Source organism: Chelon labrosus (genome assembly GCF_963514085.1).
Source record: "Chelon labrosus genome assembly, chromosome: 6".
NCBI lineage: Eukaryota > Metazoa > Chordata > Actinopteri > Mugiliformes > Mugilidae > Chelon > Chelon labrosus.
Genome location: NC_140342.1, coordinates 27,122,833 through 27,130,044, shown reverse-complemented (window position 1 = coordinate 27,130,044; position 7,212 = coordinate 27,122,833). Strand labels below are relative to the sequence as shown.

The window sequence follows — 7,212 nt, the reverse complement described above, 5'->3', positions numbered from 1 at the left end:
TCCAGATGACGTCTTTTTCTACAAGGCTTCTCTTAAAATAAAATAAAATAAAATAAAATAAAATAAAATAAAATAAAATAAAATAAAATAAAACAGGAGCAGCTAAAGTCTTGTATTAAATCAGATTGTAACATATTTCTCGTTCTAAACTACAGCGCTAGTTGATAAAAGACGACGTGATCAGACGTAACAGCGGTAACATTATGACCGGTGAAGTGGTTAGACGACTGGGTCAGACCATCTCCAGAACTGCAGCTCTTGTGGGGTTTTCCTGGTCTGCAGTGAACAGTATCTATCAAAAGTGGTCCAAGGAAGGAGAAGAACCAGAGACAGGGTGGTCATGGGCAGCAAAGGATCATTGACCCTTGTGGTCCTATCCAACAGACAGCTACTGTAGCTCAGACTGCTGAAAAGGTTAATGCTGGTTGAACTTTGTTCTGTATTGATGAGTAGTTTAGTGATCAGAGTCCATGTAGTTTCCAGGATCAGACTGAATGCAGAGCAGTGCTGGAAGCTGCTGTTGACTGTGTGAATGTGTGTGTGCTGTCAAACTTCAGATGAGCAGGTAGTGAAGCCCGTGGTGAGCGTGTACCCAGCAGCATCCAGAGCCCACCTGGAGGGGAAGAGCTCCCTGCTGTGTCTGGCCTCATCCATGTTTCCTCCTCTGGTCCAGTTCTCCTGGAAAAGACAGAAGGAGAACGGCCCTCTGGAGGATCTGACCCCTGGTCAGGGAGAGCAGCTGGAGCTCAGAGAGTCGGGACACAGCGCCTCCATCAGGGTGGTGGATAGAGATGATCTGGACAAGTATAGATATCACTGCTACGTCAAGCACGAGGGGGAGACAGTGGAGGTCACAGTGGAGGACACAGTGAAGGCCACAGTAGAGCCCCAAACACAACCAGGTAATGAAGGCTTGGTGACTGTATTCAGCAGTGATTCAGCTTCATGTGGAGACGCTGTCAAAGAGAGCAGAGGAGCAAAGGACTGACATTTCTCACTACAGCTCCAAACATTTGACTCCTTTTCTGTTTCAGAGCTTCCAGCTCCAGCAGCCTCCTGTCCTCCAGAGAGAGAGCCAGCAAACCTGCCAGCTCTGCAGCAAGATCACTGTAAGATCACCTGCTGCCTCTCTGCATGGACAGCTCCAATGTCCAATGAGGACACTAGAACAACTTTACAGGATTAATCTGACACTTCCACTAATTCATATCTGTCTGTCTGTCTGTCTGTCAGTGTCCTTCCAGTCTCAGTGCAGGGTGAAGCTGCTCTGTCTGCTGTACACAGTGCTGATAGTGAAGAGTCTGGTGTACTGCTGTGGACTCTCTCTGCTGATGAACCTCAGAAACAAGGGACCATCCACCAACTCCACACATGCTGACTGACTGTTTTCTGCTGCTCTTTTCTCTCCATCAGATCTCATCAGTTCATCTCATTCATCACTTTGATCAGTAGTCACAAATGTTAGTCATGATGCTTTGGTTGGAATGTAGAGTCAGATAGATTTATCAGAGTTTCTTTATCAAATCTCTTAATTGTAACTTCTAAATATTATACCAGTTGAAGAATTAACTTCCTTGTAGATGTTTCAACATTTAATAAAACATGTGTTTGCTTTCTTTTTCTTTTTATGATAGAAATACAATGCAGTGTGTTCATTCATTTATTCTGTTCTATTAAAATACAACAACTATAAAATAATAATGGTGTTTTGTTTTTCTTCTTCTCTAAAGAATGATTATGTTGACACACCAAAAGTAATTTGATGATTGTTCCTGAGACATTTTAAATCAAAATGAATATCTGGTGTTTGTGGTTGTTCCACCAATTTCAGTTCGGTGTCTTCCGATCATTTAGTTTGTGTATTAGTTCTCTAATATAAATGTGTCGGTGTGGATGTCAAACTCTACGCTGATGATACTGTTGTTTACACAGATGAACAAAGAGCAGAGCTGATTTGAAGCTACGACTGTTAAAAACTATCATCCAGCGGTTTGATGAGTCAGTGCCGAAGTTTGAATGTTGATCAAATGAAGGATGTGTTTAATTAACAGTCATGAAATAGTTTCATTAGCAGCAGGTCAGCGTGTCAGTGGAAATTCAACTGTTTGAGAGCTGAACACTGAAAGTTCATGGTCCTCTAACTGGACCTGTTAGTGGATAAATCCTAATCAGTCATTAATCACAGAGGTGTCTGATCAATAAAATAACATTTCATTAATGTTCTTATTGTTTATTTCAAAGTGTAAAGTGCATCTTTAATCATCCAAACCTCTAAATACCCTGAACATGTTACCAGGACATGAGCTTCAGGTGGGTGATCGGACTCAGTTCAACTCTGTGTGGGTGGAGGGCTCAGAGGAAAAAAGGTTTACAGAAAACAAGAGAAAGGGAGGGGAGGTGATGAGTGTGTTCAGCAGCAGATATGAATCTGTTCTCAGTGGTTATTAGGACAGAAAACAAACTGCTGACAGCCAATCAGACTTCCTTCCTGCAGCAGACGGGCTGTGTGGGTTTGTGCTCTGCAGCCTCCACACCGTTAGCTGTGGCTTTTCACTTTAATGACACAATGACAGTTTCAACCACCAGCTGTGGTTAAAGAATCTTTCCAGGAAGCACCTGTGTTCTTCATCTGAGAGAGAAACACATTTACATTTATTATTAAACATTACAATCAGTAATTATGTTTATTTTTTTCTGCAATTAAATGAAACTAATTATTTTATTGTGGTGTGTTTAAAATCTTCCATCCTCTCATAAATTTCTCCTCTCTGATAAATAGAACTTTAAAGAAGTTGAACTGTTTGCCTGCAAAGTGTTTAAATTGATCCCATGAGAAGATTTTCAACTTCTATAGGAAACAATAATGCTTCCTGTTCTTTCTCATTAATCAGAACCGAACACAAGCCTCACTGAGACAGAGACACAAACCCATGAGATAAACAAGCCATGCTGTTGTTCTGAAGCAGGCGTCCATGTTGGTTCACCTCAAGTCTCATTATTTCAGTTATAGTTGACAAAAAAAGTCTGAACGTCCCAATCAGTTCTAATCCACCATGAGTTCACCTCATTAACCACACTGACCCACATTTCTCATGGAAATTCTATTCCAGCTTCATTTTTCATCAGTGCAGCAGTCTGTGCTTCATTCACAGGGTTCATAGACGTCACATCCAGGAACTGGAAGCTGCTTAAGCTTCAACTTTATTTACTGACGTCCAACAGTTCCTAATATACGAGCTAAAGTATTTGACTTGCTTTGTTAAGACACATAAAAAGCAGTTTATCAAAGCCAGACTCTGGGATTGTGTCAGTTTCTTGTGTTTATTGAGTGTGTTCCAGTGAAAGAAAAGAGCAGCCTGGTGGAGTCTGCATTTATTAGAAAGAAACACAAGAGCAGAAGAAACAGCCTGCTGGAAACTGATGATGATTATTATACAAGTCACAGTTGAAAGTGGAAATAAACTAGACTACTAGAGAATGAAGACGTCATAAGAGCAGATTTCTATGTGAATATATGTGTTTCTATTTCCAGGATGACAATCAAGACGTGAATGAAAAGATACAGATTACAAAGAAGCACATTACAACAACATTTGTGAATACTGATGAAAGTGATGAATGAGATGAACTGATGAGATCTGATGGAGAAAAAAGAGCAGCACAAAACAGTCAGTCAGCATGTGTGGAGTTGGTGGACGGTCCCTTGTTTCTGAGGCTCATCAGCAGAGAGAGTCCACAGCAGTACACCAGACTCTTCACTATCAGCACTGTGTACAGCAGACAGAGCAGCTTCACCCTGCACTGAGACTGGAAGGACACTGACAGACAGACAGACAGACAGATATGAATTAGTGGAAGTGTCAGATTAATCCTGTAAAGTTGTTCTAGTGTCCTCATTGGACATTGGAGCTGTCCATGCAGAGAGGCAGCAGGTGATCTTACAGTGATCTTGATGCAGAGCTGGCAGGTCTGCTGGCTCTCTCTCTGGAGGACAGGAGGCTGCTGGAGCTGGAACCTCTGAAACAGAAAAGGAGTCAAATGTTTGGAGCTGCAGTGAGAAATGTCAGTCCTCTGCTCCTCTGCTCTCTTTGACAGCGTCTCCACATGAAGCTGAATCACTGCTGAACACAATCGCCAAGCCTTCATTACCTTGTTGGCTTTGGGGCTCTACTGTGGCCTTCACTGTGTCCTCCACTATGACGTCCTCTGTCCCCGACTCATGTTCGACGGAGCAGTGATATCTATACTTGTACAGATCATTTCCATCCACCACCCTGATGGAGGCGCTGCGTCCCGACTCTCTGAGCTCCAGCTGCTCTCCCTGAGCAGGGGTCAGCTCCTCCAGACGGCCGTTCTCCTTCTGTCTTTTCCAGGAGAACTGGACCAGAGGAGGAAACATGGATGAGGCCAGACACAGCAGGGAGCTCTTCCCCTCCAGGTGGGCTCTGGATGCTGCTGGTGGGTACACGCTCACCACGGGCTTCACTACCTGCTCATCTGAAGTTTGACAGCACACACACATTCACACAGTCAACAGCAGCTTCCAGCACTGCTCTGCATTCAGTGTGATCCTGGAAACTACATGGACTCTGATCACTAAACTACTCATCAATACAGAACAAAGTTCAACCAGCATTAACCTTTTCAGCAGTCTGAGCTACAGTAGCTCGTCTGTTGGATGGGACCACAAGGGTCAATGATCCCTTGCTGCCCATGACCACCCTGTCTCTGGTTCTTCTCCTTCCTTGGACCACTTTTGATAGATACTGATCACTGCAGACCAGGAAAACCCCACAAGAGCTGCAGTTCTGGAGATGGTCTGACCCAGTCGTCTAACCACTTCACCGGTCATAATGTTACGGCTGATCGGTCTACATATTCAGTATACATTATAATATATCTTCATGTAACTGATGCTATATAAAATCAATCAGAACAGATCCAGTGGTTGATCAATCATCAGTTGTATAATCAAGCCTGCTCCCAGTAGACCAAACACACGCTGGACAATCACAACACAAACTGGAATATCCTTAATATATTTGGAAGAACTTGTGTTTGCATATCATTTATTCTTTCATGCGCAATATACATACATACATACGTAAGTAGGATTTCTATTGTATTTCAGTTTCTATTCTTTGTATTTATTTAATGTTTTATTACTTCTTTTTATCTCCTGTGTGCTCTGTCCTTAAACTGTCTACTGCTGCAACGTTGCAAATTTCCCCACGGTGGGATAAATAAAGGATTATCTTATTTTATCTTCATCAAAAGACATTATTTGCTGGTTTTGAATTTGAATCCAACAACACGTTTCAAAGAAGTTGGGACAGAAACATGTCGACTGTGTTTCATCACGTCGTCTTTTATCAACTCACAGCTGCTGTAGTTTAGAACGGGAAATATTTTACAATCTGATTTAATATAAGATTTTAGCTGCTCCTTTATTTTATTTTATTTTATTTTAAGGAAGGCCTTCCAGAATAAGACGTCATCTGGATAGCAGCATTTGTTGCTCCAAAACCTCTACATACGGTTCAGCATTAATGGTGCGTTCACAAATGTGCAAGTTACTGAAGAGCAGCCTGAATTTAAATAAGCAACTAAATTGAATTAAATTAAATTAAATTAAATCTATTTAGCTGTGACATGAAATCAAAAGAAGTAAATATTTTTAACTTTTGTATTATTTTGAATTAAATTAAATCATTTCCAAATCCCTGAATTGTGTTTTTCAGTTGTACGTTTGTCATTTCACTGATTCCAATATGTATTGAATATTCCACATTTAAGAGCACAGACTTTAATCACTAATAAAACACATCAATATACAAGTTTGTGTCAGTCAAAATGTTTAAATACTTTATGCTCATGATAGTAATAAAACATTGTTTGAGTCAATTCTATTTCTTCTAATATCACGTTCACTTTGTGTTTTTTTCTTTTTCTATGAATCCATTATCAATTAAAGACACATTTACCATCAGATAAATAATAACTGACAGCAATTAGATCTGACAAGGTTCTAACTTTCAGAAATGATCCAATACAATCGATAGACACTTCAAAACAATCTGAAATAGTTGAACATGAAATATCATCTTGTTTTCAACAACACATGTCACAGAATTACTGAGATGATCAAATCCTAAATGTTTGGAACGTCACTAATATTTACAGAAATAAAGAAGAACTTTAGTTGTTCAGTCAGATTTCAACATGTTTTCAGAAATGATTGAGCTTTTCTTATGGAACAATGGCTGCAGGATGAATTCTCTACTAATGAGGAAAAAACTAACATGGAAAGGCTGAAGCAGCACAAACTGACTTTAAACACATTTTCAGCTTCTACAATAAAACAACTGAAGGAAAAGAAATGTTTCTTCTTACCTGTTACATACAGTTTAGTTCCAGAGCCAAAGATGTAGCCACACAGCGAAAAAGACTAATACAAAAACCTGTGTGCCGTTGAGAATGTCAGCTGAGGTAAACGAGTCCAAATGAGGAAGTAGGATCATATTTCAGCTCCATGATGTGTTTCTCTAATGTTCACATCAACATGACTGTCTCTTCTTCTCTTTTCTTTTAGCCACACTAGCAGCATGGCTCTGATGTTAATGTCAGTGGTTGCTCAGTCCACTATTTTAGTAGCGTGAGCCCCCGTGAGCCAACTCCACTAGAGCGCTCAGCAAGCTCCATGACGTCATCAGAGACAGCTCATCCTGATGACGTAATTCTCACAATGGGAGACTTCAATCAGTGCAAGCTATGGACTGTATTCCCCAAATACTACCAACATGTGGACATTCCCACCTGCAAGAAAAACACCTTGGATCTTGTGACTTAGACTTAGATCTTATTCATCCACAAGGGAAATTGCTTGGTCACAGTAGCTTATTTGCAAGTAAAAAACTCTCTTAAGAACCACAGATAAAAGAAAGTTTAAATAAAATAAAATAAAAAATAAGTAAAATAAAATCTAGTAAAATGAAATAAAAATAGTATTAGCAAAAATGTACAAATTAGCATATTTACAAATCTACAGGAAATAGAGACGGAGAAACATATATACACAGGGATGATAGTAAGGTGAAATAGTGTCCATTAACATGAATAACATGGAGTTGTCTGTTACATAAAGGTGAGTTGTTGTACAGCTGGACTGAAAATGGTATGAATGAAGTCCTGTCGCGTTCACTGTGGGAGTGG

The 7,212-nt window shown here is 40.2% G+C and overlaps 1 protein-coding gene and 1 gene segment (V, D, J or C); one reads left to right on the top strand and one right to left on the bottom strand.

The window, feature by feature from the left end:
- The first annotated feature begins 399 nt into the window (after positions 1-399).
- LOC311488933 (immunoglobulin lambda constant 6-like) lies at positions 400-1,958 on the top strand. The segment is given in 3 exons: positions 400-902; positions 1,035-1,109; positions 1,933-1,958.
- A 1,360-nt stretch (positions 1,959-3,318) lies between these two features.
- Positions 3,319-6,563, bottom strand: LOC311489121 (uncharacterized protein). Of its 2 annotated transcripts, XM_084546069.1 has the most exons (3): positions 6,394-6,563; positions 4,150-4,497; positions 3,319-4,017 (listed from the first exon to the last, which is right to left on the bottom strand). In XM_084546069.1, the coding sequence occupies exons 2-3, from the start codon at positions 4,397-4,399 to the stop codon at positions 3,866-3,868; spliced, it is 402 nt and encodes a 133-aa protein (XP_084402195.1). In that variant the 5' UTR covers positions 4,400-4,497; positions 6,394-6,563; the 3' UTR covers positions 3,319-3,865. The 2 variants fall into 2 exon arrangements, with proteins under 2 accessions (XP_084402195.1, XP_084402194.1); XM_084546068.1 differs by lacking the exon at positions 6,394-6,563 and having other exon boundaries at positions 4,150-4,653.
- Between the last annotated feature and the right edge of the window lie 649 nt (positions 6,564-7,212).